The sequence below is a fragment of the Protomyctophum parallelum genome (assembly GCF_964188405.1).
Source record: "Protomyctophum parallelum genome assembly, chromosome: 18".
Classification (NCBI taxonomy): Eukaryota; Metazoa; Chordata; class Actinopteri; order Myctophiformes; family Myctophidae; genus Protomyctophum; species Protomyctophum parallelum.
In genome coordinates this window covers 25,386,710-25,412,132 of record NC_139716.1, presented here as the reverse complement: position 1 = coordinate 25,412,132, position 25,423 = coordinate 25,386,710, and the positions used below count along the sequence as shown (strand labels likewise).

At 42.2% G+C, this 25,423-nt stretch overlaps 2 protein-coding genes across 6 annotated transcripts in view; both read right to left on the bottom strand.

Annotated features, from left to right (window-relative positions):
* clcn3 (chloride channel 3) overlaps nt 1-18,620 on the bottom strand; it is a 69,147-nt gene extending 50,527 nt beyond the window's left edge. For 3 of the 4 annotated variants that reach the window (XM_083789071.1, XM_083789074.1, XM_083789075.1), the window contains exons 1-2: nt 18,494-18,614; nt 10,043-10,231 (exon numbers count right to left, since the gene is read on the bottom strand). In XM_083789071.1, coding sequence (XP_083645197.1) covers nt 10,043-10,205 — 163 coding nt within the window. In that variant the 5' untranslated portion in view covers nt 10,206-10,231; nt 18,494-18,614. Of the gene's footprint in view, nt 1-10,042; nt 10,232-18,493 lie in introns of all 4 variants that reach the window. The other variant, XM_083789073.1, reaches the window with a different exon arrangement.
* Nucleotides 18,621-20,252: 1,632 nt separating this feature from the next.
* On the bottom strand, nt 20,253-25,351 carry nit1 (nitrilase 1). Of its 2 annotated transcripts, none has more exons than XM_083788635.1 (6): nt 25,229-25,351; nt 24,196-24,429; nt 23,648-23,751; nt 22,655-22,791; nt 21,458-21,583; nt 20,253-21,380 (listed from the first exon to the last, which is right to left on the bottom strand). In XM_083788635.1, exons 1-6 carry the CDS (start codon nt 25,324-25,326, stop codon nt 21,108-21,110), a joined length of 972 nt encoding a protein of 323 aa, XP_083644761.1. In that variant the 5' UTR covers nt 25,327-25,351; the 3' UTR covers nt 20,253-21,107. The 2 variants fall into 2 exon arrangements, with proteins under 2 accessions (XP_083644761.1, XP_083644762.1); XM_083788636.1 differs by having other exon boundaries at nt 21,458-21,526.
* Between the last annotated feature and the right edge of the window lie 72 nt (nt 25,352-25,423).

Sequence of the window (25,423 nt, the reverse complement as noted above, 5' to 3'; positions counted from 1 at the left end):
CCTTGAGCAAGGCATTGAACCCCTACCATCAAATGTTCTATGAGCAGGGCCTGGCTGTAAACAAGTTCTTGAGCTTAGTCCAGTTACCCTGGGTAAACATGGTAACTTTGCTTTACTTTGCTTTGCAGTGCAGAAATGCATGGATTACCGGTATAGTCCAGTGGTCTGGCCGGGGTCCACTGGCCACCACCACCACCACCAGTGGTCCTTGAGAGAGTGATGGAGAGTTGGTAACTAAATGGACCCTTATAGATCTTTAACTCTTGAGAGTGTAAAATGAAAAGAAATAAAACTAGAAAAAGTGCCCTTCTGGGCACAGGTCTCCACCAGGATGCTTGTTGTAGCGCCACCATCAGGCTGTTGAAAACTGTCAAGTGGCATTTCTTCCTCAGCCTAGTGGGAATATGCGTGCACAGTTTCATCGCAATCGGACGCTGCGTTGAGGAGTTGTGGCGATTTGTACAAAGCAGGCTACTCCTGAAAACTGTAGGAGCCAATCGTGGGCAATCAGGATGGAATATGAGAAATCAAACAAACCTGTCTTGATCACATGACTATGGAGATCATGTGTACCGATTTGCGTGAAATTTGGATAAAATCTGAAGGAGTAATAATAGAAAATGTGTTTTACATATGTCGGCCTCCTGGTGGCGCTATAAAGAGCAGATGTGAAAAATTCCAGACAAAGGTTTTTCCTTGGCCTCTAGGGAGTTGGCATACAAAGTTATCCACAGATCCGTGCAGTTAGAGGTAAAAACACTTTTCGGCCAGTTATAGCGCCACCTTGAGGCTGAGCTGAAATTGTTCATGTGGCATTTCGTCCTCGGCCTAGTGGGAATGTGCGTGCACAATTTCAAGGAAATCACGCGATGTGTTCATGATTTGCAGCATTTTGTTTGAAACTGAGCACTCCTGTGAACTTTGGAAGCCAATGTTAACCAATCAGGATGGAGTGTGAGAAATCTGAAAGAGGGGTTTCGTTGAATGGCTCTAGAGAGACTGTGTACCAATTTGCGTGATGTTTGGACCAAATCTGTAGGTGTACTGTGCAAAAACTTGTTTTGCACAAAGCGGCCTCCTGGTGGCGCTATAACAGGCCGTTCTGGAAAGTTTGGGGCAGAGGTTCATCGTTGGCATCCAGGGAGTGTGTGTGCAAAGTTTGGCATCGACCAGGTTAACGGTGGGCGAGATTAGCTGCTCACGGACACACGGACGGACACACGGACGGACGGACACACGGACGGACACACGGACGGACGGAGTGCAAAACATACTCTCCCCCCATGCCTTCGGCCTGGTGGAGACAATGAAATGTAATGGACCTATAATGGGTCCATTATTTGGTTTCAATTTACGCTCTCAAGAGTTACATTAATTGTTAAACATCTGCATTGCTTACTTTAGAAGAAGTCTACACAATTAGAGAATGTAGAAGAATTGTTATTTTTGATCGTTTGCTAGCCTGAGCTAACGTGTTAGGTTTCTGGTCTAGAGGGGCGGGTCGCGGCTGAGATTTGCGCACGCCCGGATTGGATCTCATCGATCTGTCCGTCACCCCCGGCCCCTCCTCTCCCCCCTAGTGCAGCCCTACGTCACATCATTTGGAGCGACGCCCACCCGGAAGGGTTGACTCCCACTTTTAGACCAGAGCGGCCAATGCGTTCCTCCAGGCTTTAAATTTTTGCACCAACAAAAATGAAAGCCTGGTACCGAGGCAAATCGTTTGCCAACAGCCTGGAATTTGTAGACAAAATCTTATCCAACGATAACCAAATATTCTTTCGTTTTGGGTCTGAGAGGCTAAATCCCATCAAAATTGGTCCGTGGATCAAATGCCGAATAAATAATGGGTCTTGTTGAAAACGGTTGAAAACCACTGCGGTAGTCCATTCCAAGCAAGAACAGGGGATGTAAAAGACTTTGTCCATTATGCACTGTCTGTCTGCAGTGGAACAGATGGGTATACTGTGCCATGCAGTGAGGTAGTACCGAGTACGAGTACTTCATTTTTAGTACTCGTACGTAAACAGAGTACTTTATTTTTGTTGAGTAACTACTAACCACTTATTTTACCCCCTTTTTCTCAGAGATGCAGATGGATCTCTGATCTACACTTGTCAGTTGTCATTTACGCGTGCAGATCGGCTGTTTTTGGCAACTTGCTCCCGTTGCATTCGTTCAGCCTAGTGTCAATTGGATAGTTTGGTACTCGGGTCAAAGTATCGAGGCCGGTTCCGAGTACCAAGTAGGAGTACTTGAGGTCGTATCGGCACGAGTAATCGATACGAGTATCGGTATCAGAACAACTCTACCATGCAATGCAGTCGTTGAGGAGGTGGATAATATCTCTATATAGGCCTATACATAAGCATAAGTAAATGACTCCACAAATAAATACTACTACTAAACTCTGGTAAATGAATGCCTGAAGTCAGTGTAGGTGAGACGAGGGCATAAAGGGACAAACTGTGTTTTGCAGAGAAAAATCAATGTTGTTGAAATTCATATGGTAGAGACTCAGCACACACAACCACAGTATAACAGGTCTGTAACAAGTATTACGGAACACAGCAAAACCCCAAAACACCCAGGCCTTTTGTGTTATCCTTTTAGCATCATTTTATTTTATGCTAAAATAAAACCATTGTTGAATTCTTCTTCCTCCTCGCTGTATTGGCATTTTAAATGTGTAAATAGTGCATTGTATTACAGGAAAAACAAACAGTGTATTGGCACTGTATTATTTTATGGGTATTTATTTATGGGCATTTCATTCAACACATTTCCTTAATGGTTAATGATTAACCGCGTTAAGGCCTACCGGTAAAGGCCGTGACAAGGTCGATTTTCACGTGCGTTGGGGGTGAGACTATACAAGCACGTTTATTACATACTGTACACTACTGTATTTGCGTCCGGTTAATACAATTTCTCAGAGCAAGACAGTTAACTCTAACTGCCCCACAAACGCTCACCATATAACCGTCTAAGCATGGATAGAGCAAATAACAATTATTTTACATCCTCCAATTGTGTAGACTTCTCGTAAATTAAGTAATGGACCCGTTTCATTTTACACTCTCAAGAGTTAAAGATCTCTAAGGGTCCATTTGGTTACCAACTCTCCATCATTTAGCCACTTTGGACCACCTGGAACCCCCTCAACGACCACTTTGAAAACCACTGAACTACACGTCCGCCCCCCTCCCCTCCCCTCCCCTCTGGAGGGACACCTCAGACCAGCGTGCCCCCCCCCCCTTTACCTTTCTGCAGAGATGCTGTTGCTAAGCAATGGCATCGGTGATGTCAGCCATGGTTTGCTCGCTCCTTTTTTCACCCTCACCAATGTCCCCATCAAAGGAATGTAAAAGAAAAGGGGGGGGAAAAGCAGCAGTCACCGCTATGCATTGGGACAGGAATCGCTACAGAGTCACTGTGTAGTCCAGTGCCGGAAATATTAACCAACACAGATCCAATTCTATGGCTCTATCGCAATTCCACAATCAGAAATGTCCCATGGCACTCCACTCCCTTTGCTCCTCCGATTGTTTCCTTTCCACATTCTTCTCTTCTTTTAAGCCACCTTGAAGTTACCGCTATTCCGAGCTAGCTTGCCTCAAGCTACTTTCACACCCTGTTGCCATGCATGCACACGTGTGAGCGTGTGGGGGCTTCAGATAGGCTCATATGAACCCACCCACCCAACCAACACCCAAGGCATAAAAATAGCCCCTCTGAGTCTGACACAACAGAGACAGTAGCACTGGACTACAGCATGAATTCTACATGTAGCTAATGAAAATGTTACAAGAGACAAATATGCATCTACAACATTTCCTGCATGGCTGAAGTGCATGCCAAAAGCCAAGTCATGCTACGTGGTCTGTCAGACTGCCAAACTGGTTGGTGCTGGTTGGGCTGTCGAACACGAACAAACCTAAAAAGACTGCCAAGACTGGGAGTGGGTGTGTCCACAAGACGGTACAGTACAGTACATTCTTCTGTGAATAAGAATAACACACAGCACTGAGCAACTGACTGCATTTAGCTCGTACGCAATGAGTGTGGCGGTGAGAAACGACGATGGATGTTTTAGAGCAGTGGTTTTCAACCATTTGGTCCAGGGACCACCAGTGGTCCTGAGGGGTTTTCTCTGTGTGTTCTGAAGCCTTTTGGGCTGCAATGAAAACAGGCAAACAGGCCTCAACAGTGTCATCTGCTGGCAAAATGGTATGTTATATATGGGATTTGTGGACGCTTTATACCTCACAGTCCACAGGAAAATCAGAGCACTTGTTTGTTTGAGCCTTTTCTGGCTCAAATAAGTGCTCTGGTTTTCCCCAGAGCACAGAAAATCTAGTCAATGTTAAAAGTTCAGGTTTTTTGGGTGCAATTGAGCTCAGAAAACCTAAAAAACATGAGAGAAATGTAAAACCTTTTCATGTCAAGGACCTCCAAAAATATATGTAATTGGCCACCGACCCCAGATTTGCGTCACATTTTCACGATTTTTCAAAAATAGCAGACCAAGCTCATAGCGCAGCTATGAGCTTGTAGATCTAAGTTAGATCTAAAGTATAACATAATGCTTTAAAACCATAGACTGTAGAAGTTTAAAACACCAAAAGGGGTTCGCACCCCTAAAAATGTGAGTATTTCTTCCAACACTGGCCATCAGAAGCTAGTCCTAGCTCGTATGCGAGGCCCACTGAACAGCCAGGGCGAGTAAGTCACTCACAACACAGTGTCCTCCATCAATAATGCACAGGCCAGGTCTAGTCTACTCTCTACTATAGTCACTGGTACACAGATCACGTTACACAACAAACCAAAGTAGACAGTGAATGGCATAAGCATATGTGTGTCTGTGTTAGTAGTCTACATACAATCTGGGAACCTATCTGCAAAAAAAGACGGAAAAGATCCTTTGAATTTTCGTAAATCAATGCCCTACCTACTTGATCATACTACAGCATCACACAAAAGCATCAAAAGTAGCAGATCCACAAGCTTGTAGATTTTGACATTTTTTTAAATTGTATCCCAGAAAACAGTTTTGGACGTACTGTAGTATAGGTTTCCACCAGACGTTACACAATGCCGTGTTAAAGGATGACATCATTGGCAATGTTTAACCTGAATCCCATCTTCCATTCTATTGTGACTTAACACTTATCAATGCAGAAGGTGGAAAAACTCTGCCAGCCTAGTAGTGAGCCTACATACAATGATATGTTTCATGTAGGCTGCATGGCAGAGTTTAACGCCCACAAAGCGAGCTCTTGAGACACAGAACCCATTATGTAATTATTATACAATTGGTTCTGCAAAGCAATGCGATCAAGATCTGTGTTATGTGCTATATCAAATGTATAGTTGTTTTAAACTCTTCACCAAAACTTGATATCTCACCATGCAATGCACTAAAGAGTAAAGTATATGAAATGTGTATAAAACAGTTGAATAAAAGCAATAGAACAATTGAGGTCATGTGGTATTATAATGCCAACCTTAATGTAATTTACTATAACACACTCCATCTCATGTTCTATTGCTATCCGTCCTCACAATAGGACTAGAGGATACAGATTAATAACAGGGCAGGAAACTTGCCGGCACCTTTTGCTTTCAATTGGCATCAATAATTGGTTAACAAAATCGGCCACATGACACAATAAGCTATAACGACTGTTATTTTGGTTGCCTTTAATCATTATTTGATGATAAGTATTGTTGCTACAAAGCAGGAACATTAGGTAACAACTTCATATCCTTTCCCTTCTATCCATTATCCTCTGAAACAGCAACACAAGAAAAGCAACAAACTAAACTAGCTAAATAACACAGCAGCCCTACAATCACATGTTGAACATGTGACTTGACATTAGAACAGAGTATTACCCTTAGGTACAGACTACTACACAGGAGTACACACACATTAAGCTTCCTTGCAGTGGCTGTTATGGGCTGATCTAGCCTGCAGTGCTGCGGCTGCCTGGGTAAGAATAGCCTCCAATCACACCACTGAAAACAGCATGTTTCAATAGGACAGGACACTAGTTACTCACTGTGTTTAATAAAGCATGATCCTCATCGATACCTGGACAATGAGCATTTGTTTGGCCAATACTGAATGGAAGAAAATCAGCATTGTACTCGACAGTTCAATTTGGTGCCTGAATAAACACAATGCATGCATGCGTGATTGTGAGCACGCGCGCGCGACACACACACACACAATCTATTGTGAGGGTGAAGTATCAAAAGGGGTTCCCAACTTCCCGCCCAAAATGGGTTAAATGCATTAGATTCAATGATAAACCCACACATTAGGACCAACTCACCCAAAGCCTGAAGGAGTGCTTCTCAAACTATTTTGTGTCAAGGACCCCCCCAAATTGACACAAATTAGCTTGTGGACATTTTCAATGTTTTTCAAAAATAGTAGATGTACAAGCTCGCATTGCAGTACTAAGTGGCATGCTGGCACTAATTTTGAATTGGATAAAGGGTTTAAAAGGATTATAATAAATTGCATTTTCATAGCGCTTTACAATGGTTCATTCATTCAAACATTGGGAGGTGAAGCGGCGAACAGTCGATGCCAGCGTCTTCACTTCCCACATTCACACACCAATGGTGGCGAGCTCACACCAACCAACTCATTGGAGGCAATGTAGGGTTCAGTGTCTTGCCCAAGGACACTTGTCCACACATGTGGACAGAAGGAACCGGGATTTGAACCGCTGACCCAGGGATCATTGGACGACCTGCTCTACCTCCTGAGCCACAGCCGCCCACATTGTGATGCTATGCTATATTAACTACTTTTGCTGGGGACGCCCTGGAATCCCTGTGCCCAACTTTGAGAAGCTCTGGCCAAAATCATTGCCCAGTTGTGGCTACTCACTTCTAGTGACCCAGCAGCATAACATTTGCTCGCTCTGTGTGAGCACTTTCTGTTTGGCAAGCAAAAAGCTGGACTCAAGAGGGGGAAGTTGGAATGGCAAGACCTGAATCAGCATCTTTCTTCACCACCGCAGACCAGGATGTTTACAGATCACATGTTGCTGGGCGGAGGTCGCTCCTTTTTATTTAACCACAGGTCTACAGTAAGCCACCACCACACCACACTGACACCTGTCAGCCAGAGGCAGGTGACACAGGAATGCCAGGCATGACAGGACGGAACAGGTACAGTAGGTGCATTACCTGCATTGGTAACAAGACAACTCCCCACTCTGCAGTCAATTTATGAGCAGGCTACACTAAAAACAGGCTAAACAAAATTGTCAGTGATGTTACCCATGTTTTAAATGTAGAGTTTGTACTTACAGGTACAAAGAAGTAAGAACCAAAGTGGAAGTACATCAGGTTTAAAACAAATCGTTGTACCAGCGTCAATTAAAATGATGAACGAGGCTCTGAAACAGCAGTGACTGTGGGAAGTTAGATTAAGCACACTGTGTGTGCACTCGTGTAATGTTGTGTCCTCCTCTGTTATCCATTTTATGTTTTGTTTGTCAGTGATGTTTTGTGGCTGCAGCAGGGCTGAAAGCCCAAGACAAATTTCCCTTGTGGACAATAGTTTAGCTTGACCTTGAACCTTGCCATGATTCATACTCACGTCACGCACACATAATACTGTCTGTATATTAGTAGTTCTCAAACTTTTTCATGCCATGACGGACCCCAAATTGATATACAGATCCCCATCTGAAAACGTTTTGTGCCAGGTAGGTACCCCCAGAAGAGAGGATTTATATAAAAAGGCAACATTTTCTCAAATATAAATATAGCCAAAATATAAATGGATAAAGTGGTTAAAGTTATTGTGATGCTTTGTTAACTACTTTTTAACCTCCACCCCGTGCTTGTGCTTAGCTTGCTCTCGTCCATTGTACTGCCAACAAGCATTCACTACATTGAGCCAAAAGGCGTAGAAATCTAAGACAAAGGCAATGATGATGATGACACATAACATGAGGAGAAAAGACTGAGGTAGTGAAACTGCTAAAGTAATCTGTGTAGCAGAACAATAGCAGGACAGGAACATGAAGGGGAACCAAATCAAGGTGGCATATGGAAAGAACCTGTAACAGGTTATGAAACCATTACTTTTGCAAAGTACATCGATATTGTGACAGTATTGTGGGAATGTGCTTTCACAAAATATGTTTTTTATAAAAAAATAATCAATAATGCCAAACAGAACAGATAAAAGAATAAAGTAACCATTTGACTGTAATGAAGCCTTAAAAACCAGGCAAAGACTACACTTATGCCATATCATGATACAATGATGATACAATCCCCAATATTTAGTCTCATACAGTCATACTGTGTTTATCACTATATCGATATATACTATTGATGCCCAGTCCTATAACTTGTAAAAGATGAGTTACAAAAAAATAAAATCAGTTTAAAAGTTTAAAATTCAACAGAAAATAAATTAATACACAAACATCTCAATGTAGGCAAACACAACGTCAGAGGGAACTGACAGTGCGTTTTAACAGCGGGGCGACAAAATATTTTATCTAGGGATGCAGAATTAAATCGGTAGCATTATTGGAATTGGCCATATTAATGCCACATCGGTATCGGAATGGTCTCAAAATAATAAAGATTATTTAATCGGTTTTCACCAGCAAAAAATAAATACAATTAAAAAACTAAATCTACATTTAATTTGTGTACTCATCTCATTCAGTTGTGAAAACAGACACTTGGAAAAGTATTATGCTATTTATTGATTATTTGAATACTTTATTAACAGGCTTTGGGCCAAGCCCCTATAGGGCATAGGCTTGTTTCCATTGTGGTCCTCTGTATAATATCGGAATTGGTCAGAATCGGAGATCGGTCATCATTTCATAATCGTGCACCCCTACTTTAGACAACATTGTCCGGCGACAGCCAATCAAATTCATGTTTTGCTTTGTTTACCTTCCATACCAGCCAATAGGAGGACATGTATAGGTAATGACAGCAGGAACGCCCACTAGGAGATTTGTATCGCCCAGAGTCACCGCTGTTAAAACACACTGTCAAGAGTTGGTGGCACACGCTAGGTGTGGTGAGACCCAGTGGGCAACTGGGCATGGATGGATGGAGGTGTTGAGGATGAGGGGATGGGCGTCACATCACTGGGGGAAAACCAAGGCACTGTCACTCAGAACACACAGGTGAGGAACGGAAGCAATGGGTGTCTTGTCATCGCACGCACACGCACACACACAGCTCCGAACCAGACCACCAAAATAATGTAAAAGAAAAAACAGCTTGGTGTTGAAGAAGGCACCAGCTATGAACAGGATTCATAGAGTCTTTGATCCGGTAGGAATGGGAATCCACATTGTAGCGAACACTGGAGTTTTTTTTTTCCTGGTGAAGGAACAAAAAAACAAACAATGGACAGACCCTGAGAGTTGGGATGGAAGTGAGTGGAGGAGGAGGTGGTTTTGGGGGGTGTTGTTGTCCAGCCAGCATGCCATTTCCGTTTTGTGGTCAGATCACAGTGGGGGAGGGGGTGGGGTTTGGGTGGGGTAGTGGTGCACCATCTTCCCTCCTATACCTGGGGAGGGGGTGGGGGATGTGGGCTTAGAGTATATATATATATTAATATTAGAGACAGCACCAGATTTCTCCTCCCATCCACTTGCATTAAGTTGCTCAAAAGCGCATGAGGCGATTTCACTCCTCCTTCCGGGTAGGAACAGAGTGCATTCTGGGATGGATTGGGCCAAATCGTGAACGCGCTGGCCGCTGACTATCATTGCACGCGTTCACGTATGAAACAGCGTTCACGTGTCGTCATGAACGTGCGCAATGATAGTCAACGGATCCAGAATTGGCCCAGCGCTGCAATACCAAATTCGGCCACTATGTCCATTTCGCCTCAGGGTTTCCTCCGGGTGCCGTCTCTATTAATATATACTCTAAGGTTGGGGGGGGTGGTACCGTGGTGCACCGCCCTCCTCCTACCTGGGGAGGGGGTGGGTGTTGTGGGGGTGGTGCTGCACCGTCTCCCTCCTACCTGGGGAGGCAGCGTCTCCGTCCAGAAGGTTGTCGTCCTCGGTGGTGTGGAAGTCCATGACGGCGCCGGCTCCATCCAGCAGCTCCTCGTCGCTGCTGGCGCTGGTGATGCTGTTGTAGCTGTTCCTGCAGTGGCCTCTGTTGTACAGCTGCTCCGACTCCATTTAGCTACGCGCCCAGTGGTGGTGCCCTGGATGGGACGGGACAGGGCGGGAGGAGGGGGGTTGTAGGAAGGAAGGAAGGCAGGAAGGAGTAATGGAAATATACATGCAAGGCTGTGAGGATGCTTTATGTTAGGCTACAGTCAGTGTCTATGATGAGGTATATGAGTTGGGCAATATCACGAGGTTTGTTAAGCATTATTCATAGTCTGATTTATCGGTGGTGTGGTGACCACCGCAACTACAACATGACGTCACGGAGCCGGTGCTCTCACGGTGAAGAGCAAACCACCACTCTCCCCAGCCCTTCTCTCTGTTTTTACAGCTCCGGTGGTCACCTCACCACCGAAAATCCAGACTATGAATAGGCCTTTCCAGAGACGATATCAAGAATACAAAAAAGTCTGCACACCAATTTCTGCTCCCAGTTACATCTTTACCTCAAATGTGGTAACGTTTTGGGCCGCAGACCTTTTGGAAGGTATGAGTCTTTTGGCTGTTTTTCAGCCTCTGCTACTTGTTACAGAGACAACACATCAATATTCGATACGTTAACGTTCAATATCGTCGCATTTAGAAATTAATTTCTCGATTCAGCAGTAACATTCTGTTCATGTATATGTAATACTGTATATATTTATATAATATTGAAATATTTCTATATATTGCCCAGCCCCAAGGTAAAGAAAGTGTTAAACACACATGCACACACACCCACACAAGACAAAGCTACAATATCTTGATTTGTTTTGTGTCCATTGTCTCTCTCTCTCTCACGATGTCAGAACTACAATAAAAGACGGTGGCATATCTAGTGTCCAATCTTTCAAATAACTTAACTATAGTACACCCCAGACCACAGAAAGTCTACTGAATGTTAAAAGTTCAGGTTTTTTGGGTGTAATTGAGCTTCCGCCAATCATGATCGAGTGGGGGCGGGCCTTTGACTGCGTGCTGTTGCGTGTCCCCCCACTGTAATGGGTGCATGTTCACATCTTGTTACCCGGGTGGACCGGGGTTCTTTCCAAATCACTGAATGCTCCTTTAAACATTAATAAGCATTGATAAGGTTTCTTACCCGATAACAGGGTATATTTTCTCAAGTGAAGTAATGAGACGTGAAGTGACACGTTTTGAGCTTGTAGATCTGCTACTTTGTCTATTATTTATTCATTTTTAATCCTGAAAAGTAACAGTTTTGGACATACAGAGACAACGTGCTAGTTAAATAATTGTAATTTAACACACTCTTTACTCTACCACGCAGACTGATTTAAATAATGTTTAGATTTATGCGAATTATTTTTTATTAATTCACATAAATCAAGACAGATTGTAGCTTTTAATTAGGTACACTGTGACAGAGTATGCAGTCTCACAGGTATGCACGCAGAGAAGAGACGCAAAGAGACGAGAAAGAAAGTCTTTGGGATAAACGGACATTGCATGCAGCATAGTAAAACAAGACATCACATCACATACAGATAAATGTAATAAAATAAATAAGATAAATAAAAAGTAGAGACTGCAAAAGGATTTTATTAATACAGTTTCAATCAGAAAACATATGAATGAGCTGAGAGGAACTCTCCCTGCTACAGAGGTAGAAAGGCCAAGAGCCATACAGAGAATACCTCTGGACCAAAGACACACAGGTCAGGGACACCCTCTTTCTTTGGAGTTTTGCCCCGGGTGGGCGTGGCTACATGCCTAGTAAACCCTAGCCTCGTTACGTTACGATATCGTTACGTCATGTTGTTGTAGTCATTGTTTTGTAGTCATCAGGCCGGAACCCCCTAAACCTGAACTTCCTTTCCCTCAAACCGGAAGAATAATACCTTTGTAGTGTAGTGTGAGTCACGCTTTTATTCTTTCGGTTTGAGGGAAAGGAAGTTCAGGTTTAGAGGGTTCCGGGCTCCGGCCTGATGACTACAAAACAATGACTACAACATGATGACGTAATGATCATCCGCTCCCCGAACGGATCATGAACCCGAAAAGAAATGCTGGCCAGGCTAAGTAAACCCTAACCTTTAACCTCACAAAAATATGCCTAGTATAAGAGAACCACGCCCGCCTGGGCAAAACACCTGGGAAAAGAGAGAGTCCCCAGACGCACAAGGAGGGTGTACGACTGTACGGCAGGTCGGATGAACACAGTAACACTCATCCGCCTTACAATACATAATACGGTACAATAGATTTTATATCGTTGCAGAATGCCTAATGCCTAATACTGTATGCCTCAACATGGTTTTGTTGGATGGTAAAATGTTGAAAATACGGTTTAATGCAGTTTAAAAATGTACACATTTAATTTTCTGCTACTTCAGTCTTTTCCCTGTTTTGCATAACCATCATGCAATGTGACCACCCTTGAACACACTAAACAGAGGTCTTCAAACAACAAAAGGGGGATCAACCCTGAGCCAAGGGAGAGATTATGCACTACACTACACTACACACACACACACCAATGTAATCACGTGTGTGTGGGAAACCAAACATCAGACTCACACACACACACACACACACACACACACACACACACACACACACACACACACACACACACACACACACACACACACACACACACACACACACACACACACACACACACACACACACACAGGAGTGAGTAATCAGGCTCGCTTTTTGGATTCTTGCAGGGCTACCCTGCTGCTACACATTATTCCTAATAATTAACAGTCAACGCAGCATGTACAGAAAATGGGCCCACATGGTGTGTGTGTGTGTGTGTGTGTGTGTACATTTGTATCCACTTGAGACGCCACTTGTGACATCAACCTTTCTGCAGGAACCATGCAGACCAGGAAGTGTATTTTTAGACGGGGGGGGATTAGGTGGTACTGCCACACACACACCACGTGAGCATCCTGTACACAGCGACCGGGGGAGAATACCAATGCTAGCCTGGGGGAAGCAGAACACACCGTCTGTGTCAGGGTCAAGATTTGTTGTTGTTGTTCAAAGATCTCTCCCCCCCTCTCTCTCTCTCTCTCTCTCCATCTCTCTTCCCCCCCCCCCCCCCTCTCTCCCCCCCCTCTCTGACTCCCCCCCCCCCCCCCTCTCTCTCTCTCTCTCGCCACCTTGTGGTGAAGTTACACGCTACAGCTAAAGTTATCTCAAGCAGGCTGAAGGAAAAAGATTATGATAATAATTTAAAAATTCAATGTGCAAGAATATCAAGCTGATATGGGCATGGGCGAGAAATAATAGACAGATAAAAGACTGGGTAACTGGAGAGCTTCAGATTGAGGCTTTGATTTGCCTTGTCTCACTCTCCAAGTGACCTGTAGTAGTTCTTAAGGACTCCTCTGTAACTGACACTAATAGAGTCAAACAAACTCCATATTTTACTTGACTTATACAGCTATTGATCTGATTGATTGAATAGGTTATAATGAAAGGAATGAGCAACAGGATTAGCCTGGCTGGAAGAATTGGAGGATTGTACTACAAGACATTTTGAAGTTTGCTTACTTTTATGAAATATCCTTGTGTAAGCACCTCAATTCAGTCAGGGGTTAGCCTCGGAGACCCAGACGTTTTTATTTAATCAGGGGTTAATTCTAAAAGGGTAGCACCATGTAATCAGACTATGGTAGCTTGAAGTTATATTAATACTATTTTGGATTCTGTACTGTTAAGCTTAGAATCTCCTCCTTGTATGAAACTTGTAGGACAAGGCTACAAACAATGCCAACAGATGTCATTTCAAACCATCATTCACCTTTTTCATCTAAATGAATTCTGACAAAATTGGTTATGACGAAGAGGTAAAACTGAAGACCCCTAAATTCTTACTGACCAGGGGCGTGCAGACAGTGTTACAGAGGCAGGGGCTGAAATTCCGTAAGAGGGCACTTTTGGAAGAAAATAGCCAATCTATAAGCTCCCAACGCGTCGTGCTGCGACGCCTTGAGAGCTTGTAGATTTTTCAAAAAACAAGCTTGCAGCGCGGCACCAAGTGATGCACTGTGAGCTTGTAGATCTTCCATTTTCTGAATAGCCAACACCAAAATCTAAAATGACACCGATTCAGAGTCAGAGTGGGCCGAGTTTGACTGGGTTCTGCTTTTTAAAAGCAAACTTTGCCAATAAATGATAGAAATTACACTTTACGTTGAACAAGCACTGTATCACTCAGTTATGCTGATTCATGAAACATTGGTCCTCCTAAAAGTGGAACAAATTTTAGCATGTTCACTCCCCAGAGGGGAGCGTGAAAGAACGTGAAGTTGCACTTAAATGTGTGCAATTAACAGCTAAAATAAGGTTCGCTTTGAGGACTGTCTTTATCACAGCATAATCCAACATGAAGTGTTTGCTCTGCTGCAAAGTCTCAGATTTTAACAAAAGCTTTCCATTTATTTATATTATACCCTCACGAGTCACCCCATTACCTTGCTCTATCAAATGAAGAAGAGATTATACAAATGTATAATTATGACAGGCTATATTATATCTATATTTCCATTGTTTTCCCAAGTTCTTGCCATTGGTGGCAATTCAGACTTCAGAGCTATAATTATATCAGGGAAACTCGAGTACGGAGTACATACAAATAAAGTTTTATTATTTATTATTTATTAAAAGAGCTACAAGCCTACATCAGATTGAATGCATTTGAGGACACAGCGCTACAAGGTAGATTGTGACGTTATATTAACAAATTTACCTCGGATTATCTGGATCACCACAAACATGTGGAACAAATGACATCCAATAACAATGTAGTTGTTTTGTTTTTTTTACTTGACTTTGATGTCCCTTGTCTTGACTTCTTACAGTACATTATGTATAGATACTTATTACATAATGTCTCTTTATGATGTGTGTGTGTGTGTGTGTGTGTGTGTGTGTGTGTGTGTGTACCGTAGGCAGCTAGCTAATGGGGATCCTAAAGACTCAAAGAATAAAGAATAAAAGCAAATACAGGAGACAAATAAAAAAAAAGACTAATACTGTTACACTACTACTAGACTGCTACAATCTAATATTAAACAGAATTGACAGATTTCGTGAGAGAAATAAGCAACTAGGTCTATGAAAAGTTGAAAACAAGCCCCCCCAAAAAGCGACTAACACCTGAGGCTGAGAGCATTGGATATTTGAAAATATCACAATGTTTGTGTTGGCACCGTTTACATCACCACATCAACATGAGTTACTTCATGAGTTGACAGGTGTGTGTGGGGGGGGGGGGGGGGTCATGAACATTTTTGTTAAACCACTGGTTTAAACAACATCAGGAGGCAAAGAAAGGCAAAGAAAATAAAAATAAAAATAAAAACAATATAAATGAAAATAAAACAACTACCACTATTTAAGCAACTTTACAGAAAACAAGCCCAGGCAGACATGGCAACACTCCAAGTTACATAGATAGTGGACCTTATCACCATGGAGGTGTTGCCGCGGCGACAGTTGCTGGGACATGACTCAGCGTTTCACCACCACGGCCACGCTCACACCTGCTCTAGACTATAGACAGACAGTCACTCACACTCACAGCACCACCCGAGGCTCGACATGCATCCTTCAAAAGCTGCTGCTCAATATATGGATCGCCTCATAACAAAACAACCAACACGAGATGTAGTTTGGGCCTCGCTAATTAATAGTCACTGTCACAACAACTGGACCCATTGAGACCTGAGGCCGATTCTACGAATGACTTGCAAATCAGTAGTTCTCCCACTTTTTCCCCAAGGTTTTTTCTAAAATGTTCAAAAATACTGCACGTACAAGCTTGACCCATTGAGTTATACAAACTCTGCTATTTTTTAATAGCAAATCTAAAATGACACACAGCTTTCCTGGTTTAGCAGTTTCATTTTGGTTACACATAATATTATTTGTGAGATATCATACAGACACATAGGACTTTATCAACTTAAATACAGTTTAAGTATTTTAGTATTATTTCTAAGCCACCTTGAGCAAAATTACATTGCAAGGGCAGTACCGTACACAAAAAAGGTTGATCATTATATTACTATTATTATTATTATGATTATGATTGATTATTAGAGAAACACGCTGGGTTCATGAAAGAAAAGGTGTTTGTAGAAAGTAATGATTTTTGTATTTTGTCCAGTTTATGTGTTTATGAGGTGACAGTACTTCATTAGACCCCTTGGTGTGGTTGTTATGTGCAATGTTGTCTTCCCTTTGTATTTAGGGTTTCTTCCTGGAGGCTGAAACCTTGACAGCCAAACAGCCAAACAGTGATATAGTGACATCACAAGATCATCCTAATCCCTCCCCCTTTATCATAAAACAACAGCTGAGGGTGTGGCTTCAGTTCAGGTGGATGACCACCCACCAGGCAAACCAGGCATACTTAATGAACTGGTGGGCATGTCCACATAAAAATGACATTTTAACAAATACTGTACACTTTTTTGAAAAGATTCTTCCTCCTTATACAATAATAATACCCGATGATCATGTTTTAGGGTGGAAAACAATCACGGCACTCCATCTTTAAAGATTAATTTCAGACCATACAATTAAAGATGAAACATGACGCAACCAAAAAATGTGTCTACCTACAAACAACTGTAATCCCTTACTGTCAATCAAAGGTATCTTCTATCAAATAGAGGGTATGCGCATGCTTAAAGTGAATGGCACATCGAGTGGCAAATCGAGTGGAAAAGCAATATGCAAAGCGAGTTTAACATTGTTTAACGTTGTTTAATGCAATCAGATAGGACTTTTCTGTTTGGATGCATGGGTTGTCAAGGCCAGAAAGTAGTTTTTTGCCAGTCAGTAGGCATTCCTGCATATAAACTTCCGGGTTTGATGATGATGTCACACGCATACCCTCTATTGTTATACTTTGCCAAAATATGCAATTTGCCCATATTCGTGAAGAAGTCTAGAGCGATTGTACATCTACCCAGCCAAACAATTAAATAAAAAGTAGCTACATTTTCAAACCAATAATCTTACAGGCAGTGGTTGTGCGTTTCATTTCACAATAACTCACATTTAGTTTTATACATTGTGAATCTATTATTTTTGCAATGAAACTCCTTTGTAATGAAACAAAGGTGTAGTCAACAATTAACACAACACAATGTGCTTTGAAGTCTAAAGAAGAAAATAAGCTAGTCCAAATTGTTTCTCTTAAAAGATATGACATAAATCAAACCTCACCACAAGTGGATGAATGTACACAAAATAATGGGCCCAGGCAGTAATTATTAACAGAATTAACACAGTAATTAACAGAATTAACCCACACAGCTACAGTCATTCTTACTAAGTTACTACATATCATAAAATAAATCATAGTGCCTTGAACTATATCTAGTTTACTAACTTATAGGGTTAGTAAACTTGTTGTTAAAATGATCATAGCTTTCTGAGTTACTGCACAAGTTTCTGACCAAGTGCTTTTCTTCCTTGTAATTTTAGTGCACAAATATTAAGAGAAGAGTCTTTCTACTGTACCACTGAGGCCATGATTGTTCTCCGAGATGTTATACAAGGCTGCATTTGTATTAGCAGCAGCAGATAACTTATGCAACTTTGAGCAGCAACCTAAATGCACTTGTGACAGTGAGCGTATGACTCACTTCAGCCATACATACTACCCAAAACATAATTATAATGACAACAATACCAGCATTACAACTACGCTAAAGGCTAATACAAATTAATACATTTAAATGAAAGCATGTATTTCTGACTTCAGTCAGTGATGTGCCAATGCTGAACCACCCAACTGTTGTCTGATAATGTAGACAGATTATTTCCATCTGGACTGCATGGGTGATGAATTAAGCAGCCAGATGCTGATGCAAAAACAGACAGTGGTCATATTTCAATTTGCATGCATGTTGTTGAGAGGGTTTTACACTTCTTCTCTGGGCTGCAGCTGCCTAGCTGCATGTGGGCCTGATTCCATTTGATGCAGCTCCACCAAAAGAAAAGCATCAGTTCTCCACATACATTCTGACCAGATCAGCACAGTGAGCACACTACTTTAATAGCGACCCTCCGGGCCCAGAAAACATCTCAACAAAACGCCCTATCTATCTCCCGGGTGCTATAATAATATAAAGCAGAACAAATTATAAATACGTCCAAAAAGGGAAGGTGTTTTTTTTGTTTTTTGTACTCAGCGATCGTCATCAACCTGTGAGTTCAGTTCTCGTTATTTGACGAGAAGCTGAGAGAATGGCCTTGAAAACACATCATGAACATCATTTTATTGTTGTAGCAGCCAGAGATGATCGCGTTAAACCTACCTTCCCAAAGCCTCGATTCCTGCCCGCACACCACCACGATTCATCCTTTTCCCCGAGTTCAGAGACCCAGATTGTTCCTCCCTAGTCCTACACTACAGTAACATGTTTAACATTCTCCCCATCATCATCATCATGGTGTGTGTGTTTCTTCATTCCTGTGTCAGTGACGTTCACTTCCGGTCTCTTACAGACCCCCCCCTCACTCTCTCACAAACACACACACACACGCACACAAACGCACACAAACACACACACCCACACACACACACACGCACACACACACACACACACACACACACACACACACACACACATACACACGGTAGCCTATGCCTAATTGAAAAAAGTTTAAAAACTGTGAAAAGATATGCCAGGGTCAGGGACTCTCAAAAAAAAAAAACAAGGACCCCCATTTTGACATGAAATTATAGGCTACATGACAGTAGGCCTACAGACCCCCATAATGGCATTTCTATCTCTGGGAGCTCAACTTATATTGTAAAATAAGAGTGTACAAATGGAAACCAAATGGACGCGTTAGGGTCGTGATTTACCAAAAACTGTTCAATCACCCATCCATCCCATGATGTCACTCATGTTTGCATTAGCCTGCATGAGACATGTTTGGAATCTGAATAAGTGGTTGACAACTGCAAAAGATGTAGGCCTACAGTACTTCTATTTCATTCTCTTTTTCATTACATTTATAATTTTGTATTGGGGGTAAAAATAAATAATAATAAATGAATAGGCCTGCATTAATTATTTCGAATTTGATCAACTGTGAAATAGATTTTTTATTTTTTGTGTGCAATTTGTTAAAAAAGGAATCAGTACAATTCAATGGGTACTTCTGAGTGTTTATTAATCCATCAAACTGACCACATATCCATTAAGCTTCACAGAGATTGGTGAGTAAACCGATTCTCAAAGGAATGTTTTGCCTTGATATTTGACTGTCTTGTGATTTCTAAAACTCCAATTCTACAAAATACCAATTCTACAATGCTGACAGCACCATCTACTGGTTATTATTAGCAACAAGATTGATAGCTCTCACAGCCCCTTCCTTGATCTTTCATTTATTTATTCCAAACATATTAAAACATAAATGAACAGGCAAAGGAAATAAAGGATGTACTAGATTTAAAATAATAATAAATAAAACCAAGATATATAATCCTTAATTTAATAGGAAGAAGTTTAGTTAAAACCTTATCGGGTCCTACCCCTTCTTTGTGTACCTCAATAAATCAATACATCAGTCTTCAGATAGGCTTTCTGCCACAGTAGTAGATCTACAAATTAAATTAGATGAATTCATTTATAATCAACAATTTAAAACAACTGTGACACTCAAACAGCAGACACACACACAACCTGCCTCACAAAACTATTTTAAACACATTTTTCCATTTCTGTTTTACTTCACATGTCAGTCAAGTCTATATTTCATTGCATTAGGAAGAGGAAATGCATGTATTTGATTTAATGTGATCAGAAGCAGGGATGAAACATTTCCCCACCAGTGATTTAAAAAATGAACAGAAAGGGGTTTATCAAATTCAGATACATGCTCAGCAAAATGAAACCCTGCATACACCGTTTGTGGATTCATATTTGTACTAGAAGCAGGAATAAAAATCAGTTGTTTCCCATCCTAGTAACTATAGGTACAGTACACCTTAAGCTTAATCATTGATCCAGTATCACCAACATTGTCCAGATCTTTATGCAAAATTGCATGCATAAACTTCCTCATCCAGTGTCTCTCTTGTGTACCTGTGTGTGTGTGTGTGTGTGTGTGTGTGTGTGTGTGTGTGTGTGTGTGTGTGTGTGTGTGTGTGTGTGTGTGTGTGTGTGTGTGCGCGCACACGTGCACACACCTACTGGAGTGTGGGTCCTCCAGTAGGTAATACAGCATCACAAACTCACAATCATATGAACAACTTTGACAATGTTTGAATACTTCGGCTACTAAAAAAATAGAATAGCAGATATACAGTTCAAGTTATAGTTATAGTGCGTCACACTATGAACTTGTCACGCTATCTATGAGCTTGTAGATGTGTGCACAAATCTTTACTTGTTCTGAGGGTTCCTGGCTCAAAACACTTTCAGATGGGTGACCATGACCAAATATAGAGTGCCGAAGTCCTGACGTCACTCGCCCATCCCCTGGTTCACGGAAGTCTCTATCGAGAATAACATGGGGTCATCTTAAAATCGAAAAAGAATTGTGGTCCAAATTGTCTTGGCAATATTGTCGGGGAGGTGTCGTTTACGACAGTCAGTCACTTATTTGATACAGTCTGTTTCTAGCAAAATTTTAACAAATTCAGCAGCAGTAACATTAGCGTTTTCTCTCAGTCAGTTGATTCTTCATATCCATTATGAGTGAAACTGCCAGGATGATTTGTTTATTTTCCAATCACAGTTCTTATATGAGGCGATCTAAAATCCCCCTATGGGGATTACGGTATATCAAAAAGTACATGAACCCGTGGACTTAGCGCCCTCTACTGATCTGCTCTATATATCAATTTGTGGGTCCTTGGCACAAAAAGGTTTGAGAACTACCGATGCATATTGTGCACAGTCAAAATGTTTTAGCTCAGGTGTGCTCCTCCAGGCCGTGGTAGAAGCCAGTGTCTCTGCGGTGCGTCTGGACGGGCATGTTCCTCCTGGTGTCTCGCAGTTTGTCCAGGTCGATTTCCACCAGGGCCATCGTGCCCGCCTCTTCCCCTCCGCAGTCGCCCAGCACAGACCCCCAGGGGTCCACCGCCAACGCGTGTCCGTATGACGAGCGCTTCTCGTGGTGCCGGCCCACCTGCGCAGCCGCCAGCACGAAGCACTGGGTCTCGATGGCCCGCGCGCGGAGTAACACCTGTGATGAGAATGCGATGTTTGAGAACCACTTATATAGCAAGTTTTCTGCCTCAGGTCTAAACGGGTTGAACTCACCTCCCAATGTGCAGCTCCTGTTGCCACAGTGAAGGCTGATGGATAGGTCAGGATCTCCGCCCCCTGCCTCTGCAGAGCCAATGAAAGCTCAGGGAATCTCAGGTCATAGCAGATACCCAGTCCGACCTAGAGTTTGATCAGGACAAAGACCATGATGGACACGAATGAACAACAGATGGATTGACAAAAAGTCTACAAACGAACGTGTGTCGTGACATGTAGCGAGCTTGTACTGTACATTGGCTGTTTTTGCTACTTTGGAAAATCTTGTTCAATGTTCAAAGGATTTTGAAAATGTTCACCTATATGCCCCAAAATAGGAACACCGGGTTCATCTTAATTGCAGGTTACACATCCTACAAACAAAAAGGTAGGAGTGCACACCAGTAGTGGGGAGGTGCTGACTGCAGGAGATAAAACTTTGACTGAGAGAGGAAAGAGGCCGCACAGCTCGTAGTCACAATGCCATACTTTTTTTTTCTTTTTTCAACGTTTCGGCAACAAGTTGCCTTCTTCAGGGTATATTAGGTTACACATTCTAACATAAGACAACATGGATCTTCAGAGCTATCGTATAAATGTTTGTATAGAAAAATGCACATTTACTATAAATCTATGAGTTATCATTAGCACATCCTAATGGCATTGTGTAGCGGCTATAGTCTGTGTGCTTTATCAAACATCCTGTTATTATGTTGACTTTGTGACATTCCCACATTAAATACAATACCCCTTTACAATACTTGCGGTTCCCTCAACCATACCCTTTTGTTGAGGAGCTAGCCCCTCCTATATACAGGTTTAATGTTTGTCTTTAGTTCAATGTTTGTTTAATAAACGCCACTGACAATGAAGGTTAAACTTATGTCATTTTGTAACTCATTACGTCATATTGGCTCTTTATTGTTAATGGCTTGTGTGGTTGTGTTGGTACCGTTTGTTTTACATCACCATTACATCACCTAATAAACATGAGTATCCTAAGCTCGCAGGCACGACCTGTTGAAAATTGGCTATTTTCAGCTAAAGATTTCCCCACAATAACTGAAAACGTAAAGTACAGTAGAATAGAGCCCTGAGGTACTCCGCTCAACCATATGTTTTTTTTTAGGTGGATAAGTCAGTCAGCCTAGCTCTTTACAGCCTGAGTCACATTATGAGCACAGTGCTCTTAATATGAAATGAATGGAGTGAGACCTTGCCAATAGGAGTTTGGACAGGAGGCACGAGGCAAGGTCCAGGGATGGTGAAGGCACTCTCTTTGAGCGACACGCCCCTTCCTGGCAGCTCCACGTCAAACAAATGTGTCTTCCTGTACACCGATACTATATCGCCTGTGGGAATAATAATTAATACAATGAGTGTTGTGCATTGGCACGTTTGACTGTCCAGGAAGAAACCCTAAATACAAAGCTAAGACATTAACAACCACACCAAAGGGTCTAATGAAGCACTGTCACACATGAAAAACTCAGGTTAGATCCCTGGGTGTTACATTGGTGCCGTGACCCAGATCGAGTTTCCCGGTGATGGGGGAAAGTAGACCCTTTAAGCAGTTACCATTACTCATAAGAGTGTGCCCCCGAGCTGTGCTCAAGCAAGAGACAGAAAGATTCCTATATAGTGTCTGAAAAAGTAGAGACACGTCAGAATTCTCCAGGACAGACAACCCTCTGGCCTGTGCTTCAAGGGGCGCCCCGATCAACGGACTGATATGATCGAATCTGATTCGTGATGTAACAGGTCGTATGTGCTTTCATATATGTCTTTGCTGTTCATATGCATATCACATGACCATTCAATTTGGGATAAGTATGGGCAATCATTAAAATGCCGGATCTTGTGATTCCATGATTTAAGTGTACAGCCTGTTTATTGGACTATTAGATAACCCTCTCACAGTAATGACGCATCACCGGTGGGGGGAGGTAACAAAGGAGGTGAGTCAGTGTGGCTCTGAGCCTCTGCCTGATAACCAAAGCCTAATATATCCCCTGACCAAGGGGGAATTCCCCTTTAGGATAGCTTTCCAAATGGGAGACCAGGTTTCGATTCCTGGGTGTTATACATGTACATTTTTAGTAGATTTTGTTCTGAGAGCATGCAGTTTACAGTATGTGTATTATATCAGTATTTGAGGGAGGGAGAGATCAAGCATCCGTTTAGACTAGACTACTGCATTGTCAATACCTCGATCATTAACGATAATGTGGCTGTTGTAGATTCGCCTGTCAGACTCCCACTCATGACCTCGCTCGTGAAATCCTCCCAGAGACAGCCACACCCCAAGCTTCCTGGGGGCCAGACGGACATCACATAACATTGATTGATATTGAACAACAGCCACAATACTGTCAATATTATTAACCCATTCAGACCTGAGGCCGATTCTACAAATGCCTTCTAAATCAGTAGTTCTCAAACTTTTACGTGCCAAGGACCCGCAAATTCATATGAATTTGTCCTCCCCCATCTGAAAGTGTTGTGAGTCAGGGACCCCCATAAGAGAATATTTGTGTTAAAAAAAATCTAAATTGTTAAAGATTTTTCTAAAATGTTCAAGCTCATATACAACTCACACCGCGTCACTACGTGCCAAAAATCTAGTCTCATATAAAACATTGTCAATAATGAATATTATTATTATTATCACCCAGCTCTATTTCAACGACCAGCTCAGTGTACGGTGTAGACTCGGCAAGGTTTACACTTACTTACTTACTTCTATTGTAGCCTACCTGGCCAGCTGAGTGTATCGTGAGATTGTGTCTCCAGTCAGACTCTCGGACAGTGACAGGGTCTCCTCTCGGCTGGATCCAATGTAGTCAAAGGCCTCTGGCAGGAAGACCATGCTGGCCCCACTGTCCTTGGCTCGCTCCACCAGGAGCTGGCAGGCTGAGTAGTTGGCCTCTTTGTCTGGAGTGACTGTCACCTGACATACTGCGGCCACCGGGTGAGACGAGGTGGACATTCTGGGGTACAGAAATGGTAGGCTTAAATGGTGCATTTATATAGCGCTTTTTATCCAAAGCACTTTACATACAGTGCATTACATTCACCCATTCATACACCCAAGACAGACAGGGGAAACCATGCAAGGCACCATCTGCAGTGCACGTCAGGAGTCGGAGCAAAATAGGGGTTCAGAGTCTTGCTCAAGGACACAATTACTCTGCAGGAGCCTGGGATCAAACTGGAAACCTTGTTGTCCCCATGGATTATGATTATAACAATGTTTACCAGTTCAACCCCAGTGGAAAAAGGGACCTCAGAGATAACAAAATGATTGTACTTCATGGTCTACAGAGCAGCAGTTACAGCCTGTTGACTGTTATATATGTTGAAACTCAAAATGTATAATTATGTTATTATTTATAACATTGAAAATAATTAATAAATACTAGAGTAACATCGCTTTGAAAAGGTGGGTGAAGTGTTTTACTGAAACAATAACATAAATCAATATTGATTCACAGCAGTCAGACAGATATATAAGACATCAGATTGAGTTCAGTACTTTGTGATTGATTGAACACTAAAATGGGCAATGTGTACAGTAGATTGTTTAACCAGAGATTGAGATTAGAACAGGTGAATAACAGACACATTATCAGGGTCTGTGACTGTGGGTTCGAGAGCTCAAAACGCCTGGCTACCCCGTGTCGTGTCTCGTGTGTATATAATCTGTAGATCCATGGATGATGATGGATCCATAGATGATAGAGAATAGAGATCTGTGCCCTTAGGTGTCCTTATTCCTTACTGACATACCTGTGCTGCGAGCCAGATATATTCCTCCAGGAGGCTGAATGACAGACGGAATGTTTTGAATGCGTTCCCAAAGCACACCTGAGAGTGAGAGCGAGCATTGGTGTGGAGCTTTCCTGTACTCTGAACTCTCTTGAAGTTAGTGAGTTTGTAGTACTGTACCAATTATAAGCAAGTCCCGGTTTAATGATTGAAAGG